This window comes from Nerophis lumbriciformis, linkage group LG08, assembly GCF_033978685.3.
Source record: "Nerophis lumbriciformis linkage group LG08, RoL_Nlum_v2.1, whole genome shotgun sequence".
NCBI classification, from domain to species: Eukaryota; Metazoa; Chordata; class Actinopteri; order Syngnathiformes; family Syngnathidae; genus Nerophis; species Nerophis lumbriciformis.
Genome location: NC_084555.2, coordinates 46185121 through 46211138, shown reverse-complemented (window position 1 = coordinate 46211138; position 26018 = coordinate 46185121). Strand labels below are relative to the sequence as shown.

The window sequence follows — 26018 nt, the reverse complement described above, 5'->3', positions numbered from 1 at the left end:
CGCTAAATCCCATGAAATCTTATACGTCTAGTCTCTTACGTGAATGAGATAAATAATATTATTTGATATTTTATGGTAATTTGTTAATAATTTCACACATAAGTCGCTCCTGAGTATAAGTCGCACCCCTGGCCAAACTATGAAAAAAAACTGCGACTTATAGTCCAAAAAATACGGTAGTTTCTATTTTCATGTCCTTGTGATGACACGATTAGAAAAAACAAACTTAAATGGTTTTATTTAGTCAAACTCAAGTCTTATAGAGGTGACACTTTGGGATCAAGTGATACAATAAAATCTTCACCCTGTTCTCTGGACACAATGTACACTTGATTATGTCAATAAACATGTTTGACCGCCCCGAACTCGGTGAAATTTTGAGGAGTGCTGCTGTGAGAACATTACAAATACGACACATAAACCGAAAAACAAACACAGGAGTTCTAAGTTGGCGTTGGACGTAAAAATACAACAGAAATAAAAAGTACAATGAACAACAACAAAGCGGCAGTATTTGTAGTGAATACATCACTGTTGATTGTTTAGTGTACTTTTTGAATTGGACTACTTTAACACTGCAATGATGCGATGGCGGTTGAATTGTCCTCATGTTCTACTGAACTAGCTAATACAACTCTCATAACCAGCTTGTAATCAACCTAGCAGAACCCCCAGCATGAACACCACCATCAGCTCCATTAAGAAGAAAACAAGAGGAAATTGTGGAGCGGGAGGGGGGAAAAAAAAAAAGCCTAACAGTCCTTTTCAGGGTAAGTCCATCAAATGTTGAACGACGGTTGCGATTAACCAGCGCTGCAGACCCCCCGGGATTCATGATGGCGTCTTCGTAATGTTGCTGATTGGCGATGGTCTGCAGTCGCCGCCGTGTCCAGCACTGACATCCACGTGTCCCCGTGCCTCCAGACCTGCTCGGCTTTATGAGCTCACCAGGACGTAGATCATGCTGTTCCGGAGACAAAAAAGCAGCGTCAAGAAAAGTTCATACTTGGTGAGTTTAACTTTGTTTGTTTTTTTCGATCGCCATCCAGAGTAGGGGGGGGACCATGCTAGGACTTTTGTGTCGATCCGATTCCAAGTAAAGTGCATCCGGAAAGTATTCACAGCGCTTCACTTTTTCCACACATTTTGTTAGGTTACTGCCTTATTTCATAATGGAACAAATCTAATTTTGTCCTTAAAATTCTACAAACAATACCCATAATGACAATGTGGAAAAATTGTTTTTCAAACAAACAAAAATTAACATGTACCTAGGGGTGTAACGGTATGTGTATTTGTATTGAACCATTTCGGTACGGGAGTTCGGTTCGGTTCGGAGGTGTACCGAACGAGTTTCCACACGGACATATTAAGTAGCGTAACGCACGTTGTGTAAACAATGCACACCGAGGCACAACACACGGCATGCTAATGGGCTACGATAGACTGACCATACGTCCTCTTTTCACCGGACATGTCCTCTTTTGCGGAGCTGTCAGGGCGGAGTTTCTTAAATGCCTCAAATGTCCGGCATTTTGAGTTAGTGTGGGGTGTATTTTCAATGTACGTTCAGGGTTAAGAAGGGGTTAAAAACAAAAAAAAAATGTGCGCGCAGCAGCATTGGTGAGGGAGGGGCAGAGACAGAGAGAGAGAGAGAGTTATGATAAACGCGCATGCGTCGCCAGGCTCTGCTTTTTATCCATAGATTTATCACATTTAAGGGAATAAGCGGTAGAAAATGGATGGACGGATGAATTTTTTATTATCTATAGCAGGGGTGTCAAAAGTGTGCCCCGGAGGCCATTTGCTGCCCACAGCTAATGTTTTAAAGGCCCACGGCACATTCTAAAAATACTATTAAAATAAACAAAAACATAACAAAAGTGAAATAAAAAAGCTTAAAGGTTAAATGTAATTTAGAAAAAGTTGCAATGTTGACTAATAAAACAAAGCTGTTTTTTTTTCTTTCAAACTGTCAAAACATAATATTGAATCAAAATCAATGTTATTATGAATTATTGACCTATCCAAGGTTCCCATTACTCCACATCAAATATTCCACTAAGAAAAATATTTTTGGTGGAAGATTTTGCAAATTTGGTAAATAAATAACCCAAAAATGTATAATTTGTTGTTTTCTTACCGTATCGAAAATGAATCAAACCGAGGTACGTACCAAACCGGAATTTTTGTGTACCGTTACACCCCTAAATTTACCGGTGCTTAAGTATTCAGAGCCTTTGCTCAATACTTTGTTGACGCACCTTTGGCAGCAATTATCTTTGTTCCTCTTTGCAACACCTCTCAGGCTCCATCAGGTTCTGTTTTCTAGTCAACCATAGCGTTTTTACTCTTTATTCATACTCTGGATTCTTCATTCATTGCTCCAAGCAACGTATGTGAGTTTTACAATATGCCTAAAACTACTCATACTTACTAAACCGGCCCATGTGGGATGTCTGTAGGAGTGTTTTCATGTATATTTGTACGTGCTGTCGTAATGTAATCAAGCTAACGTCAGTATTAGCTAATATTAGTTTAGAAAAAATAATTTTTGTATTGTTTTAATTTCACAAATCCCTCAGTAAATTCACCAAGACGTCACCATGAAGTTATTGAGTCTGTTGAGTTGATTTAGAGAGATAACTTCCACAGCTAGTGGGTCCATGACGATGACTTCTGTTTTGTTTGATCGGCCGTTTTACTGCCGTGTTACCAGGCACCGTTTGGAAACAATTAAGGTATGTCAACAAACATTTACAAGATCTTTCTGTGGCTCGGTTGGTAGAGCGGCCGTGCCAGCAACTTCGTTTCCCACTGCCGTTGTCTTTGGGCAAAACACTCCACCCACCTTCCTCCCAGTGCCACCCACACTGGTTTAAATATAGCTTGAATATGTAGATAATAGGGGTGTAACGGTACGTGTATTTGTATTGAACCGTTTTGGTTCGGAGGTGTACCGACCGAGTTTCCACACGAACATATTAAGTAGCCGCCTCCGCTTCCTTCTGCCTCTGCCTCTGTCAGTCCTCTATACAGCATCCAGCATTGTCCCACCCACACAACCATCTGATTGGTTACAAACAGAGCGGTAACAGCCAATCAGCAGTGCGTATTCAGAGCGCATGTAGTCAGTGCTTAGCGTTTAGCAGGTAAGCATCAGGCTGCGGACTCTCCCCAAATTATAATAAACACCTCCCAGTCAACTACTAGTAACATCACTATGAGACTGTTGACCTTCTAGAAATATAAAAGGCAGTTCAGCTCTCTCGCAGTCCTGGCTTGAGGTGAAGGCTAATTCGCTTTTAGCGTAACGTTAGCTCATTTTGCGGTGTGTGTGTGTTACGGACAGCAAAGCCCTGTCTGTCATTTCGTTTTAGCTTTTTCTGTGTTGATTGAGCTGTGTTGAAGCAGCAAAAAAGGACATTATGTTAAATGAAGAGTTTCTGTCTCTGATAGTTGATATAATAATGTAACTGCATCATTAAGCCTACATGAACTCCATGGTGTTCAGGGATGAATAGTCTCTCCTATTGCTATTGTACCATTTTTTCAGCTATAGTTACATTAATCATTAGTAATGGAGCAGCCTAGTTTTGACTTGCCGGTTCCTTGCTATCACATGTTGATAAAAATATAACATTTACATAAAAAATCAACTACAGGCTTCCCAAATGCTGTAATACATTAAGCATGATGAGTTGACTTGAAACTGTTTAATGTTGCACTTTTTATATGTCGAAGAAAAGTTTTGTCATTTTATTTAATCTGAGCCAGTTTAATGTTGATTAACGTGGGCAGAATTATTATAGTGTTCCCAGTGTTAAAAGGATAAAGCCATTGTTTACAAATTTGGTAAATAAATAACCAAAAAAATTAATATTTTGTTGTTTTCTTACTGTACCGAAAATGAACCGAACCGTGACCCCTAAACCGAGGTACGTACCGAACCGAAATTTTTGTGTACCGTTACACCCCTAGTAGAGAATGTAAATTGCTTTGAGTAATGAGAGAAAAAGCACTATATATTAATACAAATCACTTCATCGTGTAAATAACACAACATAGCCTGGTGCAGCTAATATATGAAAAAATAGTTTTCTCTTCTAAATTTTGTTGGGTCTGGCTTATATACCGGTGCACGCTCCAGTCTGGAAAATACGGTAGTTAGATTGAACGGAAATACAAACCCCGTTTCCATATGAATTGGGAAATTGTGTTAGATGTAAATATAAACGGAATACAATGATTTGCAAATCATTTTCAACCCATATTCAGTTGAATATGCTACAAAGACAACATATTTGATGTTCAAACTGATAAACTTTTTTTTTTTTTTGCAAATAATCATTAACTTTAAAATTTGATGCCAGCAACACGTGACAAAGAAGTTGGGAAAGGTGGCAATAAATACTGATAAAGTTGAGGAATGCTCATCAAACACTTATTTGGAACATCCCACAGGTGAACAGGCTAATTGGGAACAGGTGGGTGCCATGATTGGGTATAAAAGTAGATTCCATGAAATGCTCAGTCATTCACAAACAAGGATGAGGCGAGGGTCACCACTTTGTCAACAAATGCGTGAGCAAATTGTTGAACAGTTTAAGAAAAACCTTTCTCAACCAGCTATTGCAAGGAATTTAGGGATTTCACCATCTAGGGTCCGTAATATCATCAAAGGGTTCAGAGAATCTGGAGAAATCACTGCACGTAAGCAACTAAGCCCATGACCTTCGATCCCTCAGGCTGTACTGCATCAAAAAGTGACATCAGTGTGTAAAGGATATCACCACATGGGCTCAGGAACACTTCAGAAACCCACTGTCAGTAACTACAGTTGGTTGCTACATCTGTAAGTGCAAGTTAAAACTATCCTATGCAAGGCGAAAGCCGTTTATCAACAACACCCAGAAACTCCGTCGGCTTTGCTGGGCCTGAGCTCATCTAAGATGGACTGATACAAAGTGGAAAAGTGTTCTGTGGTCTGACAAGTCCACATTTCAAATTGTTTTTGGAAACTGTGGACGTCGTGTCCTCCGGACCAAAGAGGAAAAGAACCATCCGGATTGTTCTAGACGCAAAGTTGAAAAGCCAGCATCTGTGATGGTATGGGGGTGTATTAGTGCCCAAGACATGGGTAACTTACACATCTGTGAAGGCACCATTAATGCTGAAAGGTACATACAGGTTTTGGAGCAACGTATGTTGCCATCCAAGCAATGTTACCATGGACGCCCCTGCTTATTTCAGCAAGACAATGTCAAGCCATGTGTTACATCAACGTGGCTTCATAGTAAAAGAGTGCGGGTACTAGACTGGCCTGCCTGTAGTCCAGACCTGTCTCCCATTGAAAATGTGTGGCGCATTATGAAGCCTAAAATAGCACAACGGAGACCCCCGGACTGTTGAACAACTTAAGCTGTACATCAAGCAAGAATAGGAAAGAATTCCACCTGAGAAGCTTCAAAAATGTGTCTCCTCAGTTCCCAAACGTTTACTGAGTGTTGTTAAAAGGAAAGGCCATGTAACACAGTGGTGAACATGCCCTTTCCAAACTACTTTGGCACGTGTTGCAGCCATAAAATTCTAAGTTAATTATTATTTGCAAAAAAAAAAAAAAAAAGTTTTTGAGTTTGAACATCAAATATCTTGTCTTTGTAGTGCATTCAAGTGAATATGGGTTAAAAAGGATTCACAAATCATTGTATTCCGTTTATATTTACATCTAACACAATTTCCCAACTTATATGGAAACGGGGTTTGTAATAATGCTAACAGGCTAATCAAATGCCAAATCAATTGGATGTGTTTGTTTTGTTGTACTTTATAGATGCCTTAACCTTTATATTCCTGTTGACTAAGAGTAAGTTAATGAAGTAGATTTTAGTCAAAAGAAGACATTTACCCGTAGAGATAGTAGAAGAAGGACAGGAGGTAGAAGGCCAGCTTGCACCAGCCTTCCTTCTGACAGAAGGCCAGGATGTCGGCGTTCATGATGGTGGTCGGGTCGTAAAGTCCCGGACCGCTCATCACGGGTCTGTTCGTGTACCTGCGGGGGGGGGGGGGAGCGTAGTTGAAGGCACAAAAAGCTGCGGTGTTTCTCAGAGTGACCGTCGCACCTACCTCCACACGTGATAGGCCAGCAGCGGCAGGTTGAGGCAGAGCGTTAGCCACTCGGCCGCACACAAGAACATGACGCAGAAGAAGAAGTGGATGAGATACTCTGGGAGCACCAGCTGAAAGCAGGAAGCAGACATCAGTCACGAGCAAAAGGACATAAATAAACCGTCATAGAAAAAGCATCAAAGTGAGACATCATGCTGGAGATCAAATGTGATGTGACATCATGTCATCTTGCACAACTTGAACCGGATGAACCTCCGCCAAGACAGAACTGTTTAGAAAAGTGACACAAATTGTCACAATAAGACATTAAAATGGACGCACGGTGCAAAACCTGACATGGAGAAATTAACTCGATGTTTCCCAGTGGACATCCGCTGGTTTAAGGCACAAAATATGCTGTGTGTGTGTGTGTCATAGGGCTGGGCAATATGACTGACAACTTTATCATGACATGTTTTATACATGTCAATATTGATAATCAATGATGTTTTTTATGACCTATGGAAAATAAGGACCAGGAGAAAAATATATAACATTTTTATTTCAAATGTAACCTTCCTCTGATTATAATCCCCTCAGATATTTTCTTTCAGAAAGCAAACATAAGAAGGAGCTTAAGAAGTAGATGTGTTTCTGTCAGGGGGGTTCAGCTTGGATGATTCCTTCAAATGTTCCAGTTCCATTCACACATTTAAAAAACACTTTAAGACCAATGTCTTGGAAAAATATATCACTCTTGAATCAACACGGTAGTTAATACTATGATCAATGTTGATTAAAAACTAAATGTGGGATGTAAATAATAATGGAAGTATAATTGTTTGTATATAATTGGTACAAAGGTTTAACTAACACATGTACAAGGATATTTCACATGTCTTTACTGTGTATATAATTGAACTGTGTTTATGTTGTGTATAATGTGTATTTATAATATGTTGTACAAAGGAAATTTAATAATTTTTGGAAGCTCATCTTGTATTGGACATTGTTTATAGGGTTAGGCGCAATAAGTGTTCAACTTCAGCCTAAACCCTTTCGGTCTGCAACATTTTCAATTTATGAATGTACAACTGTTTGTTTATTGTGTTGACCACTGACCGAAGAAATAATAAACTAAACTAATATCAAGGCAGAAAGGAAAGGAAATGCCAAACAAGCATGGAAAATACTCAATGTGAACAACATTCTAAAATCACATTAAACACTTAATAACCTCTTCAAATGAAGGTGCAAAAACAAGGAATAAGTAAGAAATGCTTAATAAAGTGTAACAAAATAGTGCAAAGTGTGAAAATGTGAACAGAGAAACCTGAGAAGAACTATTTTCTGCAGGTTTAATGCCAAGAAGTTACAGCTGTGCTCTGAAGGGTGAGCATGGTTAAGGTGGTGTGGTATTACTAGTCTTGGTGGGGATGAGTGCCTTGCATCATTTCCAGACCACATTGGTCTGACTACGGTCCTTTTTAATAAATCCCAAAATCTGCCATATTGTCAAAGTGATTTTTTCTTGTTTTATCCACAATTTATTTGCTCTCTGCAGCGCTCATTTTTACTTTCTCCTCTCTCTTCATGCAAAGACTCAACCAAACTTTATAGTTGCTACTGTTACCTGATTGGCTGTTAGTGTGTCACTTCCTGCCTTGCTCGGTTACCAGAGAGCGATTGACTTTGTTCATGCAACGTACCTTACTTCACAACTAACTATTTCTTCCGACAAAGTGGCAGAAAAAAAATTATCTATAGTTTTATTGAACGCATTTTTTAATTGATATTTATTTTGTGTCCAACGCGATATATATTGATAACATTTTATGGCCCAGCCCTAGGAAAAATGTGTTGAAATGGGAATTATATTTATATAGCGCTTTTTCTCTAGTGACTCAAAGCGCTTTACATAGTGAAACCCAATATCTAAGCTCCATTTAAAGCAGTGTGGGTGGCACTGGGAGCAGGTGGGTAAAGTGTCTTGCCTAAGGACACAACAGCAGTGACTAGTACGAAATGAACAAAGGTGTTGATTGATTCATACGTTCTCACAGTTGTCAGGTCAATGCAATTAACATTTGTGTTCTTTTTACCACAATACCGTACAGTACATCCCATCCAATAATCCACCATTAGCATTTTTTCCAAATGTCATGTGACCTTACAGAGCTCCTTCCTGCACTGTTGTCTCAGCTCAAAAACTTGGCAACAACTTCCTTCATGTTTGGTAAAGTTCTGTGCTGTTGAGATTCCAGCAGGTGTTTTACTTGTGCGCTGATATACACATCATGGCACATCTAATATATCTATGAACAAAAAGTGTTAAGTGCCATTTATTTATTACTCATTTCTACTTTTTCATTGAGTTTTGCTTTTGTTGCTTTATGTAAACATGGCTTTGCTGAAATGGCAGGTGGTCTTCGCTTTTTCTTTTTTTTATCCGCCGTTCTATTTTTTAATGCTTCCCTCTTGTTTTCATGTGTTTTTTAACTTTTCGTTTAAACTTCTTAGGGACTGCGCATCCAGGCGTGGCATTTTCACGACTTTTGCGTTACTTTTAATATTTTGAGAACTTTTTGAACCTTCACTGCAATCTCATAATGTCCCTGTTGTGGGATAACAGTGTTTCTTAGCTATAGGTCCATTGTTGGGCAGCGAAAAAACATCTTTCTCAGCTGTGGTCCGTATGGGACGCAGCAGTATTCAGTTGTAATACACTTTTCCACCACTTGTGGCAGTAATGACAACATTAGAAGTCAGAAGTTTCTTGAGCGCAGAGATTATGACTAAAGCAGTGAAGCCGTGTTTTTTAAAAATTTGCACCTACATTTTATTGCGAGTTAATTTAATAAACATACTTTATGTATTTTTTTAAATTAATTGAGTTAATGTATTTATTTTTTGTACCGCATAATTGAATGTTAATGTATTTTTCATCCATTTTTATAAGTCCCTTAATTTGCAGTATATTTGATGAGTATTTATTTTTGTAATCAGTTGTAATACACTTTTTTCACCACTTGTGGCAGTAATGACAACATTAGAAGAAGTTACAGAAGTTTGAGCGCAAAGATTATGACTAAAGCAGTGAAGCTGTGTGTTTTTATTTATTTGCACCTAAATTTTATTGCAAGTTAATTTAATAAACATACTATATGTATTTTTTTAAATTAATTTAGTTTATGTATTTATTTTAGTACCGCATAATTGAATGTTAATGTATTTTTCATCCATTTTTATAAATCCCTTAATTTGCAGTATATTTGATGAGTATTTATTTTTGTAATCAGTTGTAATACACTTTTTTCACCACTTGTGGCAGTAATGACAACATTAGAAGAAGTCAGTAGTTTCTTGAGCGCAAAGATTATGACTAAAGCAGTGAAGCTGTTTTTTTTTTATTTGCACCTAAATTTTATTGCGAGTTAATTTAATAAACACTTTATGTATTTTTTTAAATTAATTGAGTTAATGTATTTATTTTTGTACCGCATAATTGAATGTTAATGTATTTTTCATCCATTTTTATAAGTCCCTTAATTTGCAGTATATTTGATGAGTATTTATTTTTGTAATCAGTTGTAATACACTTTTTTCACCACTTGTGGCAGTAATGACAACATTAGAAGAAGTTACAGAAGTTTCTTGAGCGCAAAGATTATGACTAAAGCAGTGAAGCTGTGTGTTTTTATTTATTTGCACCTACATTTTATTGCGAGTTAATTTAATAAACATACTATATGTATTTTTTTTAATTAATTGAGTTTATGTATTTATTTTAGTACCGCATAATTGAATGTTAATGTATTTTTCATCCGTTTTTACAAGTTCCTTAATTTGCAGTATATTTGATGAGTATTTATTTTTGTATTCAGTTGTAATACACTTTTCCACCACTTGTGGCAGTAATGACAACATTAGAAGAAGTCAGAAGTTTCTTGAGTGCAAAGATTATGACTAAAGCAGTGAAGCTGTTTTTTTTAATTTGCACCTAAATTTTATTGCAAATGAATTTAATAAACATACTTTATGTATTTTTAAAAATTAATTTAGTTAATGTATTTATTTTAGCACCACATAATTGAATGTTAATTTATTTTTCATCTGTACCTTAATTTGCAGTACATTTGATGAGTATTTATTTTTGTAATCAGTTGTAATACACTTTTCCACCACTTGTGGCAGTAATGACAACATTAGAAGTCTGGAGCTAAAGTCACAGACGTTTAAGCGCAAAGATTATGACTAAAGTAGTGAAGCTATGTTTTAATTTGCATCTAAATGTTATTGCGAGTTAATTTAATAAACATACTTTATGTATTTTTTATAATTAATTTAGTTAATGTATTTATTTTAGCACCACATAATTGAATGTTAATGTATTTTTCATCCGCACCTTCATTTGCAGTACATTTGATGAGTATTTATTTTTGTAATCAGTTGTAATACACTTTTCCACCACTTGTGGCAGTAATGACAACATTAGAAGTCTGGAGCTAAAGTCACAGAAGTTTAAGCGCAAAGATTATGACTAAAGTGGTGAAGCTATGTTTTAATTTGCATCTAAATTTTATTGCGAGTTAATTTAATAAACATACTGTTGTTTTTATTTAGTTACAATGTATTTATTTTAGTACCGCATAAATTATTGTAAATGTAATTTTAATCCGTTTTTATAAATCCCTTAATTTGCAATATATTTGATAAGTATTTATCTTTGCAATCAGCCTGACCTAAGCCTTAATAATCTTTGTGATTAACACATGCTTTCATATCATTTGACAAGATTTATCCTGTTTAACTTTAAGTAGGTTAGAATTAAATTATTGAATATGACTAAAATTAAGAGTAAGATTACTCTGTGTTGGGGGAGGCGTGGCTCGGTTGGTAGAGCAGCCGTGCCAGCAACTCGCGGGTTCCTGGTTCGATCCCTAGCATCTGCCATCCTAGTCAGTTAAAATACCAATGATTGTCTCACACACACACACACACACACACACACACTAGGTGTGGTGAAATGTGTCCTCTGCATTTGACCCATCACCCTTGATCACCCCCTGGGAGGTGAGGGGAGCAGTGAGCAGCAGCGGTGGCCGCGCCCGGGAATCATTTTTGGTGATTTAACCCCCAATTCCAACCCTTGAAGCTGAGTGCCAAGCAGGGAGGTAATGGGTCCCATTTTTATAGTCTTTGGTATGACTCAGCTGGGATTTGAACTCACGACCTACCGATCTCAGGGCGGACACTCCAACCACCAGGCTACTGAGTAGTCATGCCCGTTGTGTCCTTGAGCAAGACACTGAGTACCTTGAAGGTAGAAAGTGCTATACAAGTATGACCCATTTACCATTCATTTAATATTAGAGTGGTCAAAAAGTTAGAAAACTTCTGGTCTATCCTACCATATCCTTACTATTGCAGTAGTTTTTCCTTTGAATTAAGTGATTGTTGATCAACTAACTACTCGTCATTCGTTCGACACCCGGGCAAAAGCTAAAATATTTTAAATCCACACAAAAACTTTACAATTGTGAGAGATTCAAAGCGTCAGCCGGTGACAAGGGCAAAGTCAAGGTCGCATTTGCGCTTGGCGGAGGTAATATTACTCAAGCAAAAAGTGAATTATTAAACACATAATATTTCAAGGCACTTCCTGACAAAACAGACAGTGGGTAGGAAGCATGCGGGGGCAGATGGAGGCACCACATGTAAGCCATGCATTGGTGTTGGAAGGTGACTTGTAATGTGTTGAAAGTCTGCACTCTGCTGACAAATATCACTTTAAGAAATGTTCTTATTTCAATCCGCGGTTATCACTTTCCACACTCAATTAGCTCCTCCCACTAGTCAACTTACTGACCAATCAGCAACAATGCAATCTAAACTGCTGACACGGACAACATTGCTCCATCTGCTCCAAACCTCAGGTGACAGGCGGCCAGCGCCAAGACTGGTGAGGTTGTGGACTAGGGTGTGGCTAAAGATGCACACATCACCTCGCACGTAGGAATGACAACAATTAGGGCTGGGCGAGTCGGCTAAAAACGATATCACATTTTTTATACTGATCGATATTGATAATTTATATTTTTTATGACTTACTTAAGCCTGCCAATAAATTCAGTAATACAATTTCCAACTTACCAAGGGTGCTATTTATCAGTGGTAAAATTATTGCAGTAAATTTGAAGATAGTTTGGAGACACTAGATGGCAGTAGTGTATAGGCTATTGAACACTACACAGGGTAGTTTGGGAAGCTGCTCGTCTTATTCTGTGTATTGTAGGGGTGTAACGGTACGTGTATTTGTATTGAACCGTTTCGGTTAGGTTCGGAGGTGTACCGAACGAGTTTCCACACGGACATATTAAGTAGCGTAACGCACGTTGTGTAAACAATGCACACCGAGGCACAACACACGGCATGCTAGCAGCTAAAAACGGGCTACGATAGACTGATCATACGTCCTCTTTTCACAGGACATGTCCTCTTTTGCGGGGCTGTCAGGGCGGAGTTTCTTAAATGCCTCAAATGTCCGGCATTTTGAGTTAGGGTTGCATGTACTTTCAATGTACGTTCAGGGTTAAGAAGGGGTTAAAAACAAAACAAATTGTGCGCGCAGCGGCATTGGTGAGGGAGGGGCAGAGACAGAGAGAGAGAGAGAGTTATGATAAACGCGCATGCGTCGCCAGGCTCTGCTTTTTATCCATAGATTTATCACATTTAATTTTTTATTATCTATAGCAGGGGTGTCAAATGTGTGCCCCGGAGGCCATTTGCGGCCCACAGCTAATGTTTTAAAGGCCCACGGCACATTCTAAAAATACTATTAAAATAAACCAAAACATAACAAAAGTGAAATAAAAAAGGTTAAATGTAATTTAGAAAAAGTTACAATGTTGACTAATAAAACAAAGCTGTTTTTTTTTTCTTTCAAACTGTCATTGCTCAAAACATAATATTGAATCAAAATCAATGTTATTATGAATTATTGACCTATCCAAGATTCCCATTACTTCACATCAAATATTCCACTAAGAAAAATATTTTTGGTGGAAGATTTTGCAAATTTGGTAAATAAATAACCTAAAAATGTATATTTTGTTGTTTTCTTACTGTACCGAAAATGAACCAAACCGTGACCTCTAAACAGAGGTACGTACCGAACCGAAATTTTTGTGTACCGTTTCACCCCTAGTATTTTGTATTTGTATAGTGTTTTGTATATTGTACAGGATTGCTTATTATTTTTATTGGATAGTAGTCTGTTTATTTCAATTCTTAGTTTTATCTTTATTACCTCGTGTCATTTATTTTTATCCCATATTTGTTCCCACTGCCGCACCTTAAATTGGAGTCCTTAATCTCGTTATTTCCAAATATAATGACAATAAAGTCCATTCTATTCTAAACGGACACATTGGAAGTGTCAGGATGTTGCTGCACGGTCTGCATTAAAACCAACACAACTGAGGACAAGTTTCTGTTGAGTTGATGTATCAAGATATCAGTTTCTCTTGTAGAGAATCCACGGTGAGACAGCAAGACGGCGCAACCAAACTTAGTAGTTAATACTGTTACGTGATTGGTGGTTGGCGTGTCACTCCCATTGCTCAGTGACTGTTTCTGGGTTCCCATAGTGCGAGTGACTTCATGCAACAAATCTTGCTTCATAATTTCTGGTTTCTTCTGTTCAAAAAATATCAAATATCAAATGCATTTTATATTGATTATGTGTCTATTGTCGGGTTTTTTGCCGATATCCGATATTCCGATATTGTCCAACTCTTAATTACCGATTCTGATATCAACCGATACGATATACAGTCGTGGAATTAACACATTATTATGCCTAATTTTGTTGTGATGCCCCGCTGGAGGCATTAAACAATGTAACTTTACCATGAATTGATTAACGTGGACCCCGACTTAAACAAGTTAAAAAACTTATTGGGGTGTTACCATTTAGTGGTCAATTGTACGGAATATGTACTGTACTGTGCAATCTACTAATACAAGTTTCAATCAATCAATCAAAAACAAGGTTTTCCAAAATAAGAGAATAACTTCAACTCCAGTTATGGAAAAAAGTGCCAACATGGCACTGCCATATTTATTATTGATGTCACAAAGTGCATTATTTTTTGGTGGGCGGGGTTTGGTGGTAGCGGGGGGTGTATATTGAAGCGTCCCGGAAGAGTTAGTGCTGCAAGGGGTTCTGGGTATTTGTTCTGTTGTGTTTATGTTGTGTTACGGTGCGGATGTTCTCCCGAAATGTGTTTGTCATTCTTGTTTGGTGTGGGTTCACAGTGAGGCACATATTTGTAACAGTGAAGTGAAGTGAATTATATTTATATAGCGCTTTTCTCTAGTGACTCAAAGCGCTTTACATAGTGAAACCCAATATCTAAGTTACATTTAAACCAGTGTGGGTGGCACTGGGAGCAGGTGGGTAAAGTGTCTTGCTCAAGGACACAACGGCATTGACTCGGATGGCGGAAGCGGGAATCGAACCTGGAACCCTCAAGTTGCTGGCAAGGCCACTCTACCAACTGAGCTATACCGCCCAGTTGTTTATACGACCACCCTCAGTGTGACCTGTATGGCTGTTGATCAAGTATGCCTTGCATTCACTTGTATGTGTGTAAAATCTGCACATATTATGGGGCTGGGCCGGCACGCTGTTTGTATGGAGGAAAAACAAACGTGACGACAGGTTGTAGAGGACGCTAAAGGCAGTGCCTTTAAGGAACACCCCCAATAATGTTGTCCGGGTGGAAATCGGGAGAAATTCAGTAGAATGGTTTCCCCGGGAGATTTTCGGGAGGGGTACTGAAATTCGTGAGTCTCCCGGGAAAATCGGGAGGGTTGGCAAGTATGCCCTACGTCCGTGTTTTACCGGATAAGTACCGCTCCGTACAGTGGCGTTTTAAAAAGTCATTAATTTTACTTTTTGAAACCGATAATTTCCGATATTACATTTTAAAGCATTTCTTGGCCGATAATATCGGCAGGCCGATATTATCAGACATTTCTACTTTATATGCTTGTGTTTCATTGTAGCCATTAAACCATATCCAATTGTATTTACAACTTGCAAAGTATGTGTAAATACCGTCTAAATGTCACAAATTCCGTCAGCCATTTTGAATATTCCGCTCCGAATACCTTTGGCTATAGGCGAATTTGAGACATTTTAAGGCGTGAAGTTCAAATTGTCGGATTTAAGACTTTTTTTTAAATCCTGCAGATACCCTTTGGATGGCAGTAGGATATAGTTTATGGTGTGTTGGCCATTTCAGTCCTTGATACCTGTGCGCCATAAAAATGGTTAATACTGTAAGTATTGTACTTAATACGCACCAGCTGTTTGATATTAACGTGCATCTCAGTTGTAGTTTTCATTAACAAATTTGAAGGCATAGAAATTAAAAAGTTAAAATCGCTAAATCTACGGCAAAGCCAAAGTGTATTAGCGTCAGGCTAGCGCATTTGTGGAAAAGTGGAGCCATACTTAATGTGTGTTGGAGTGTTTTTGGAGTAAGTGTCTTTATTGGCAATGAAAATTGCATCATCACCTAGAGTGAGTTTGGCTGAGTCTGCTTTCAGTGCTGCTTGAGTGTTTCTAAGTGCCAAAGTGCTGAATTGGCAACCGGGTGTAACGTCGCCTGCAACTTTGGTAGCGTAACATGGCACTGTTGGATTTTGTGTGAATCCATGCCTGGTAGGACCAGCGGGATTCGATCGGTGCCAAAAAAGTACCAGATTTGGTACCTAGCCCTAATTGTGTGTCTATTTAGTTTATCTAGGGATGTCCGATATTATCGGACTGCCGATATTATCGGCCGATAAATGCTTTAAAATGTAATATCGGAAATGATCGGTATGTCTTTCAAAATTATCGGTATCGGTTTCAAAAAGTACAATTTAAGACTTTTTAAAACGCCGCTGTGTACACGGACGTAGGGAGAAGCACAGAGCGCCAATAAACCTTAAAGGCACTGCCTTTGCGTGCCGGCCCAGTCACATAATATCTACGGCTTTTCACACACACACAAGTGAATGCAAGGCATACTTGGTCAACAGCCATACAAGTCACACTGAGTGTGTCCGTATAAATAACTTTAACACTGTTACAAATATGCGCCACACTGTGAACCCACACCAAACAAGAATGACAAACACATTTCGGGAGAACATCCGCACCGTTACACAACATAAACACAACAGAACAAATACCCAGAACCCCTTGCAGTACTAACTCTTCCGGGACGCTACAATATACTACCCCGCCCACCTCAACCTCCTCATGCTCTCGCAGGGAGAGCATGTCCCAAATTCCAAGCTGCTGTTTTGAGGCATGTTAAAAAAAATAATGCACTTTGTGACTTCAATAATAAATATGGCAGTGCCATGTTGGCATTTTTTTCCATAACTTGAGTTGATTTATTTTGGAAAACCTTGTTACATTGTTTAATGCATCCAGCGGGGCATCACAACAAAATTAGGCATAATAATGTGTTAATTCCACGACTGTATGTATCGGTTGATATCGGAATCGGTAATTAAGAGTTAGACAATATCGGGATATCGGCAAAAAAGCTATTATCGGACATCTCTAATTTCATCCATCCATTTATTTTCTACAGCTTGTCTCTCTCGGGGCAATGGGGGTGGCTGGAGCCTATCCCACTACACCCTGGACAAGTCGCCACACCTCAGCGCAGGGCCAACACAAACAGACAACATTCACGCACAAAGGCCAATTTATTATAGCTATTTAAAAAAAAAAAATTGGTTAAAAGATTTGAGTGTGTATATAAATAGGTTAAAAGCACAAATAATGATAAACGTGATAGTTTTGGTCACAACAACTGTGACATGAATGTATTGTATCCTCACATCCCTATTGTATGTACACTATATTTCCTCATGCATCTGCAAAGAGTCAGGGCATCTAAAAGAGTTTTTCCCTCACATTCTTTTTGTTTTCTTCCAGCACTTTTTTGCCGTAAACTTTAGCTTTGGAGAAACGAAAAGAAAAGACGCAATAAAGATGCCTTCCAGACACCGTGATAACAAGTCACGACGTGTATTGGAGTGGTTTAAAGAAACAAGTGTAGTGTGTACGCCTCGCCACATTACTGCTGATCACATGATCACCTGAGCTTGCTGGGAAAGTTACTGACTTGATATGCAAACAAAGGGAAGGTTGTAGTAATAATAATAATAATCATATCATGCATGTTTGGCGCCTTTGCAAGTCTTTTCGGTTAACATGCAAGTAAGCTGTCAGGTATTATTTGGTCAAAGAGTACTGCTGAAGAAATAACCAACTTATTAAAGCTAACTAATAAGATCGAAAGCAACCACCAGGCGGACTCAAGGTGCCTACATGAACATTTGATGCTTCAGTTAACTGAAAAGACGTTTGCAAACACTTCTTCGTGCACAATGACAAAGACTGAAGAGTTCAACTGAGCGGGCATTTGAACATTTGTTAAAATTGGTACAAACCTTCAATGCAATTTTGATTCTCTTTACTTTTTTGACCTTTTCTATTGTCTTATTTTTTTTTTTAGCAATGTGTGCACAAAGTGGAGGAAGGAGGGAGGAAACAAACAAACAAAAAGAAAAGCATTAGAGTTGAGACAGCAGGAAACATGTGTATTCAAATTAAACAGCCAGGTCTTTTTAGCATAGCAGTGCAGAGAAATGATTATTCTATACTCCGTCCAATCCACCAGCGCATTTCCGCATGCGCTCCCTGCGGCGAAGGTGGCAGCTTCGAGGAGTCGGCGAGGGGACTTACCGGATTTAAAGTGTCGCACTGATCTATGGGGTTCTTGTAGTCCGTCTTCAGCTCATCAAACGCGATTATCTGCAGACAGAACATGACCGTAATGCACAACTAAATATTAATTCCTCAATCAGGCTAATGTCAAAGGCGCTCCTTGCTAGTTACATTTGATAAGCACCGCCTTTAATCGCACAAATCATCCACCAAGTTTAAACCTGTGCAAGTTTGCTCCCTGGAAGATACGTCCACACACACAATGAATATGTCATTTAATGCATGTTTGGCATGCATGCATGTCATTCAGATAAAGTTCATTTGAGGCTTACACACACACACATGCATCCACAAAAAAATATATGCCACACACACATACCCCACCCCCAATCCAACGCCCTTGACGCAAATCCCATAGGGGTGATGGACGGATGGGCAGCGCCTGAGAGCTGCAGCCTGCCACCATGGCCCCCCACTCCCTCCCCACTGTTGCTAGATATCTCGAGATGTACGTTGTAATATGTATATGTGCTTTGCTACGGAGGTTTTTCTTCCCACTCCAGACTGGGCCCCCTTAGAAGCACAGTCTAGATGGTATTTTTTTTACTCATCCTTCCCCAGCGTTTTACCTTTTTCCTATCTTTTACAGGGCGCCTTGTGGCGACCCATCAGCGTTCCTGTTCTGTAACCCTGTACACTGTTTGTTTGTCTAATCTTGAACGAGTTTGTGCTGAAAACAAAGTTTTGTTGTACTTGTGCAATGACAATAAAGACCAGGCCTGGGCAATTAATTATTTTGACTCGGGGGCCAAATTTAGAGAAAGAAATGTGTCTGGGGGCCGGTATATCTATTGTTAGGAAAAGAAATATAAAACCTCACAATAAAGTCTGATTGAATGCCAAAAATGTTATGACAGACCGCCTTAAAAACGGAATTGTATTTATTCTATGAACGATAAAACTCTGAATATTGACAACATATGAACGTCACACCCCCTCTCAATCGACATATTTTACAATCAAGCCAAATGCAACAAACAAACAGCAAAATATGAACGCGAAGGGTAAAAAACAAAAACACCTACAATCTGATATATCACTAAGCTTTACAACTTTCTTGTAAAAAATCTCCGCCTGCGTCTGTCCCTGACACCCACATTTCAGGCTCTGGAAACACTCTGTGGAAACGCTCCCCACCCACACTGCTTGGTGCCTTGTCTGAGCTGCTGTGACGTAGATTACCATAGTAACTAGTAGGGTTGTATGGTATACGGGTATTAGTATAGTACCGCAATACTAATGAATCGTATTCGGTACCATACCGCCTCTGAAAAGTACCGGTCCGCCACACTCTAAGATTTTTTGTTAAAATAAAGCCAATAATGCAATTTTTTCTGGTCCCCTTTATTTAGAAAAGTATCGAAATAATATTGGCATCGGGACAACACTAGTCACTAAAATATCATGCAAAAGCGCAGATTCCAACCATTGAAATACTTTGTATAGTTCAAGACTTATGGTCATTTGAAAACATGACTACACATCATAATGGCAGCTACACTTTCCATCTTAAAGATGTAAAAAAATGATTTGGGAATGTCCGCCGGGCCAGATTGAAAAGGTTTAACGGGCCGCATGTGGGCCCCGGGCCTTAATTTGCCCAGGTCTGATAAAGACCTACCTACATGGCATGTCCAAATCTTTTTGTACATTACAGATGTTAAAATATATGCTAAACGATAGCAAAACATCAACTTTTTGTTAGAGCTGACAAAAGCAAATCAGTGTAATATAAAATTATTAGTGCTGTCAAATAATATATATATTTAAAAAAAAAAAAGTTTTGGCATTTTTAATAATCATGATTTATGCCAGTAAATTACTGGATTACATCATCCAAATGAACGTAAAAAAAGACCCCGATATTTTAACACAAATGCAAATGTATCATCTAAATGTCATACACAATTTTCTTTGTAATTTATTTGCTGAAAACCTGGTAAAGGTATATCTAAAGTCCTGTCAGGGTTTCATATGAAGCAAAATATTGTTTGCTCATGCATTGACCTGAGCACTGACCTTGGAGACAAACAACCCACGCTGCCTTTCAGGCATAGTTAATGTAAACAACTTCAAAATAAATTAATGTAAAAAAAATATATAATGCATGAATTTTTTGTGATTTAATCACATGAGTTATCTCGTTATTTTAACAGCCCTAAAAATTACACACCAGTAACTCAATGTTTATTTTATTTTTTACAATTATGCTGAGGGCCAATTGAAAGCTGTGGGTAGAAAATTAAAACAAATCTAAAATATTTTTAACATGTAAATAATGTTGTATAATAGACTGTATTTATATTATTCACATGTGAATAATGTTGTATAATAGACTGTATTTATATTATTCCCATGTAAAAAATACCTAAGTGTTTATTGTCTATTGTGAGCGAACTGTGGTGCTGAATTTCCCCCAGGGATCAATAAAGTACTTTCTCTTCTATTCTATAATTATATTTGGTTCATTACTGAAAATCACAAGCCTCCATTCTTTTAAATTTGACACTAACAAATAACATTTTTTATTTTTTTATTTTTTAAAACAACTAAGAATCAAAATGAGAAAGTTAATCTACAGTTTCAATCATAATTATATTTGGTTCGTTACTGAAAATCCCAAGCCTCCATTCTTTTAAATTTGACATTAACACATAACATTTATTTTTTTAAAACAACTAAGAATCAAAATGAGAACTTTAATCTGCAGTTTCAATCAATTATTAGGGATGTCCGATAATGGCTTTTTTTGCCGATTTTCGATATTCCGATATTGTCCAACTCTTAATAACTGATACCGATATGTACAGTCGTGGAATTAACACATTATTATGCCTAATTTGGACAACCAGGCATGGTGAAGATAAGGTCCTTTAAAAAAAAAAATAAATAAGATAAATAAATTAAAAACATTTTCTTGAATAAAAAAGAAAGTAAAACAATATAAAAACAGTTACATAGAAACTAGTAATGAATGAAAATGAGTAAAATTAACTGTTAAAGTTAGTACTATTAGTGGACCAGCAGCACGCACAATCATGTGTGCTTATGGACTGTATCCCTTGCAGACAGTATTGATATATATTGATATATAATGTAGGAACCAGAATATTAGTAACAGAAAGAAACAACCCTTTTGTGTGAATGAGTGTAAATGGGGGAGGGAGGTTTTTTGGGTTGGTGCACTAATTGTAAATGCATCTTGTGTTTTTTATGTTGATTTAATTTTAAAAAAACGATACCGATAAAAAAAAACGATAATTTCCGATATTAAATTTTTTTAAACATTTATCGGCCGATAATAAAAAAAAAAAAAAATCATAATTATTCATTATGATTTTTTTAAACTCACTTTTGTATCTCTCCTACGGCGTCTATTGAAATAAATTATGCAAATGAGGCGGTGACGTCATCTAGCGACAGCCAATAGCTGCTTTCCTTGCTGAGGAGTGGGCAGCACCTTGGTATGCTAGCTCGTTAGCTATCGAGCTAGCAAATCGCATTAGCGTTTGACAGCGACAACTTTTGACGTGTCGGCAGCCATAAAAAAAAACGGACAAACATCGTTATATAACGCAACATGGAGCTACATATACAGCCACGACTGAACAAACTGTCGTTTAAGCGGTCAACGTTGAGCCTATAGCTGAATGGTTTAATCCCGGACAGCGCTTGGCAACATTCTAAACAGACGTTTCTAGAACATTCCAGCCAGGCGATAGAACAGTCCATTCACGTCATATAAGTAAAGTAACTTTACAGTAGCTATGTTCCCATTAAACATGGCCTGTTGTCTCTCCAACTTTAGGAGCAGGCTTCCTTCATGTTAGCACCGGGACGACACTTACGTGCCAAATGGCGAAGAAGATGAGCGCCGCCGTGAGCAGCAACGCTAGCATGTAACAAAAGGCCGCGAATGTGAACGCCATGTTTCCCTCTTCTTCCTCCTCAGCTTGGCCTCCTCTGGGCGATGATGAAGCAGGCAGACTCTCACTACGGATTTGAGGTTAGCCCCTGAATGTGTCTTCTTCTCCGGCGACGTCAGTTCGCTATGTCACGCTATGTCGCCATCTTGTGGATTTATTTTATCACTACACTGAGGTGTTACCCTTTGACTTTTTGTTTGGATCAAACGTTCTATTGCAGGGGTGTATGGAGGAAAATCTACTCCTAAACTGGTAAAATCACGGCACAGTGCAGCTCCTATCAATCAATCAATCAATGTTTATTTATATAGCCCTAAATCACAAGTGTCTCAAAGGGCTGCACAAGCCACAACGACATCCTCGGTACAAAGCCCACATAAGGGCAAGGAAAAACTCACCCCAGTGGGACGTTGATGTGAATGACTATGAGAAACCTTGGAGAGGACCGCATATGTGGGTAACCCCCCGCCCCTCTAGGGGAGACCGAATGCAATGGATGCGAGTGGGTCTGACATAATATTGTGAGAGTCCAGTCCATAGTGGATCCAACATAAATAAATAAATGATAAATGGGTTGTACTTCTATAGCGCTTTTCTACCTTCAAGGTACTCAAAGTGCTTTGACACTACTTCCACATTTACCCATTCACACACACATTCACACACTGATGGAGGGAGCTGCCATGCAAGGCGCTAACCACCACCCATCAGGAGCAAGGGTGAAGTGGACACAACGGACATGACGAGGTTGGTACTAGGTGGGGATTGAACCAGGGACCCTCAGGTCGCGCACGGCCATTCTTCCACTGCGCCACGCCGTCCTAATATAATAGTAAGAGTCCAGTCCATAGTGGGGCCAGCAGGACACCATCCCTAAATCACTAATTCTCGCCTCCATTGCGGCAAATAAACAGTGTTTAAAGTAGGGCTATGGCTGAAAACTGAACCACGATTTAAGTGTTTTGTATCGATAATCCAATCCATCCATTGATTGATTGAGACTTTTATTAGTAGGTTGCACAGTGAAGTACATATTCCGTACAATTGACCACTAAATGGTAACACCCGAATAAGTTTTTCCACTTGTTTAAGTCGGGGTCCACTTAAATTAATTCATGATACATATATATACTATCATATATACTATCATCATAATACAGTCATCACACAAGATAATCATCAGGGTGTATACATTGAATTATTTACATTATTTACAATTCGGGGTGTGGGGGGGGGGGGGGGGTTTAGGTTTGGTTGATATCATCAGTCATCAACAATTGAGTACAGAGAAATGGATATTGAAACAGTGTAGGTCTGACTTGGTAGGATATGTACAGCAAGTAGTGGACATAGAGAGAGAGAGAGAGAGAGAGAGATCGAGATCAGAAGGCATAAGAAAAAGTATCTACATTTGATTGTTTACATTTTATTATTAACAATCCGGGGAAGGTGTTAGTTTAGGGTTGAAGTTGCCTGGAGATGTACTTTTATTACGGTTTTGAAGGAGGATAGAGATGCCCTTTCTTTTATACCTGTTGGGAGCGCATTCCAAATTGATGTGGCATAGAAAGAGAATGAGTTAAGACCTTTGTTAGATCGGAATCTGGGTTTAACGTGGTTAGTGGAGCTTCCCCTGGTGTTATGGTTATGGCGGTCATTTACGTTAAGGAAGTAGTTTGACATGTACTTCGGTATCAGGGAGGTAGCGGATTTTATAGACTAGGCTCAGTGCAAGTTGTTTTACTCTGTCCTCCACCCTGAGCCAGCCCACTTTGGAGAAGTGGGTAGGAGTGAGGTGTGATCTGGGGTGGAGGTCTAGAAGTAATCTGACTAGCTTGTTCTGGGATGTTTGGAGTCTAGATTTGAGGGTTTTGGAGGTGCTAGGGTACCAGGAGGTGCATGCGTAATCGAAAAAGGGTTGAGCGAGAGTTCCCGCTAGAATCCTCATGGTGCTTTTGTTGACCAGAGAGGAGGTTCTATAGAGAAATCTCGTTCGTTGGTTGACCTTTTTGATTACCTTGGTTGCCATTTTATCACAGGAAAGATTAGCCTCTAGAATGGAACCTAGGTAGTTGACCTCATCTTTCCTGGTGATAACAATGTCACCCACTTTTATAGTGAAGTCATTGATTTTCTTAAGGTTGATGTGGGACCCAAACAGGATGGATTCTGTGTTACCCAAGTGTGTGGATAGCTTGTTGTCAGCGAGCCAGGTGCAAGTTCTACAGAGTTCAGCACTGAGGATTTTCTCCACCTGTGACTTGTCCTTGTCTGATACCAGCAGGGCCGAGTCTTCCGCAAACAAGAACAATTCACAGTCGCATCCATCCATTTTTTACCGCTTGTCCCTTTCAGTGTCGCGGGGGTCGCTGGAGCCTATCTCAACTGCATTCAAGGGGAATTTTTTTTATGACTCATTGAAAAATAAGGACCAGGGGAAAAATATATTAAATTAAAAAATGTTTACTTAAAATATGTAACCTTCTTCTGATTATAACCCCCTCATGATAAAACCTCATCGAGCTGGATGCAATGTTACTTGGAGGGGAGGAAACAGGTGGTAGAGGTGAACGGCACTGTGTGTCCCCCCCCCCCCCCCCCCCCCCCCCCCTCTCAGTAAGCTGTGGAGTCCCCCAAGGCAGTATATTAGGGTCTTTACTGTTCCTAATATACGTAAATGACATGTGATCAGCATGCGACTGAATTGTTCTTGTTTGCGGATGACTCGGCCCTGCTGGTATCCGGCAAGGACAAGTCACAGGTGGAGAAGATCCTCAGTGCTGAACTCTGTAGAATTTGCACCTGGCTCGCTGACAACAAGCTATCCATACACTTAGGTAAAACGGAATCCATCCTGTTTGGGTCCCACAGAAACCTTAAGAAAGTCAATGACTTCACTATAAAAGTTGTTATCACCAGGAAAGATGAGGTCACCTACCTAGGTTCCATTCTAGAGGCTAATCTTTCCTGTGATAAAATGGCAACCAAGGTCATCAAAAAGGTCAACCAACGAACAAGATTTCTCTATAGAATCTCCTCTCTGGTCAACAAAAGCACCATGAGGATTCTAGCGGGAACTCTCATTCAACCCTTTTTCGACTACGCATGCAACTCCTGGTACCCTAGCACCTCCAAAACCCTCAAATCTAGACTCCAAACATCCCAGAACAAGCTAGTCAGATTACTTCTAGACCTCCACCCCAGATCACACCTCACTCCTACCCACTTCTCCAAAGTGGGCTGGCTCAGGGTGGAGGACAGAGTAAAACAACTTGCACTGAGCCTAGTCTATTAAATCCGCTACCTCCCTGAAGTACATGTCAAACTACTTCCTTAACGTAAATGACCGCCATAACCACAACACCAGGGGAAGCTCCACTAACCACGTTAAACCCAGATTCCGATCTAACAAAGGTCTTAACTCATTCACCTTCTATGCCACATCAATATGGAATGCACTCCCAACAGGTGTAAACAAAAGGGCATCTCTATCCTCCTTCAAAACCGCACTAAAAGAACACCTCCAGACAACTACAACCCTAAACTAACACCCTCCCTTCCCTTCCACATCCCACCTCCCCGGATTGTAAATAATCAAATGTAGATATCGGTACTTATTTTTATGCTTTCTTATCCCTCCCTCTCTCTCTCTATGTCCACTACTTGCTGTACATATCAAGTCAGTCCTACACTGTTCCAATGTCCATTTCTCTGATGATGCAATTGTTGATGACTGAAATGTTGATATCAACCAAACCTAACCCCCCCACCCCACCTCCCACCCCCCGGATTGTAAATAATGTAAATAATTCAATGTATATACTCTGATGATTATCTTGCGTGATGACTGTATTATGATGATAGTATATATCTGTATCATGAATCAATTTAAGTGGACCCCGACTTAAACAAGTTGAAAAACTTATTGGGGTGTTACCATTTAGTGGTCAATTGTACGGAATATGTACTGTACTGTGCAATCTACTAATAAAAGTTTCAATCAATCAATCAAAAAGTGCAGCTCCTAAATCCCTAATTCTCGCCTCCATTGTGGCAAATAAACAGTGTTTAAAGTAGGGCTATGGCTGAAAACTGAACCACGATTTAAGTGTTTTGTATCG

General features: G+C 39.0%; 1 protein-coding gene across 1 annotated transcript; it reads right to left on the bottom strand.

Moving 5' to 3' along the window:
- Positions 1–221: 221 nt before the first annotated feature.
- Positions 222–21963, bottom strand: cnih1 (cornichon family member 1). The gene is made up of 5 exons (XM_061969048.1): positions 21820–21963; positions 17930–17998; positions 6127–6239; positions 5909–6052; positions 222–964 (listed from the first exon to the last, which is right to left on the bottom strand). The coding sequence occupies exons 1-5, from the start codon at positions 21898–21900 to the stop codon at positions 937–939; spliced, it is 435 nt and encodes a 144-aa protein (XP_061825032.1). The 5' UTR covers positions 21901–21963; the 3' UTR covers positions 222–936.
- Between the last annotated feature and the right edge of the window lie 4055 nt (positions 21964–26018).